Here is a 1,039-nt window from a genome sequence, read left to right as displayed (position 1 = left end):
TAACATTTCACATCAAATGACACATTGTTATTTACAAAGTGATTTATTTCTCTTGCACGATGAATGGATCCTCACAAGTGCCCCTACTTTAATCTTGGAAGGCAGGAAGACTGTTTTATACATGAGGTCACATCGCTGTTGGCTGGAGAGGTGGCTCTCAGACTCTAAATCCACTGGCGTTTTTATACAGGTATTTTACTGAGACTGCCCTTCCCAAGACTAAGGGAGCTATGAACAAGGATTCAAATGTATCCTCTTCCTAAATCTGGGGTAAACATATTTCTAACCTAATTCTTTCAGTAATGGCAATATTTTCTATTTTAAACTCCCAATTCAATTACATTATAAGAGGTTATTTAGAGGTTCGCCTGATAAATTCATATGTAGTTTGTAATAGATATTTCCTAATGTAGATTTGGCATGATAACAGGATTTCATCTAATAATTGTGTTTAACTAGATGTTAGCTTTATGGCCCTGGATCTTCAAGAAACACATGTTCAAACATTCTCACTGCTTAATGAGATTCTTGTTCCTGTTGAACTTCTATGACCTTATTGGAAATCAATAATTGCTTCTGATCTTCAAAATGTAATGCTGAGGAAACCTAGATTAAATCACTCTACAAAGTGGTTTGAGATTGCAGGATGTGGAAAGCGTGCTGTAATTAAAAAGAATGCTTCCGCTTGGAGGCTTACCATATTTTAACTGTGTGCATATTGTGTATGAGGCAATTTCTCTATGCAGAATTATTTTCCCCCAACAGTTCACATGATCACAGCACTCCTGGTAAGTAGCAGGTACACATAACTCCTGGGCAGCAGCTGAGCTAAGGCAGGAAAAGGGAGCTTTCCTTTCCTAGCAACGGTTGCTAGGGGCGTGGTTTTGGAGCAGGGCGAGGACGGCCTCGGTTGCCCTTCCTCCCACCTGCGTGGACTACACTTCCCGTGATGCTCGGAGATGGTCTCTGTAGTGACGCACTTGATGTCCGCGAAGTAAGGGAGGGAGACTGGGAGTAAAGGCGGGGGTGGTGGCTGCGG

General features: G+C 41.8%; 1 protein-coding gene across 1 annotated transcript in view; it reads left to right on the top strand.

Annotated features, from left to right (window-relative positions):
- The first annotated feature begins 907 nt into the window (after positions 1–907).
- Positions 908–1,039, top strand: part of Ubl3 (ubiquitin like 3) — a 63,049-nt gene continuing 62,917 nt past the window's right edge. Inside the window, exon 1 of the mRNA XM_010623860.3 lies at positions 908–994. Coding sequence (XP_010622162.1) covers positions 950–994 — 45 coding nt within the window. The 5' untranslated portion in view covers positions 908–949. The remainder of the gene's footprint in view (positions 995–1,039) is intronic.

Source organism: Fukomys damarensis, unplaced genomic scaffold, assembly GCF_012274545.1.
Source record: "Fukomys damarensis isolate Sample0158 unplaced genomic scaffold, DMR_v1.0_HiC HiC_scaffold_38, whole genome shotgun sequence".
NCBI lineage: Eukaryota > Metazoa > Chordata > Mammalia > Rodentia > Bathyergidae > Fukomys > Fukomys damarensis.
Note: the sequence above shows the minus strand (reverse complement) of the source record. Positions and strands in the feature narration are given on the sequence as shown.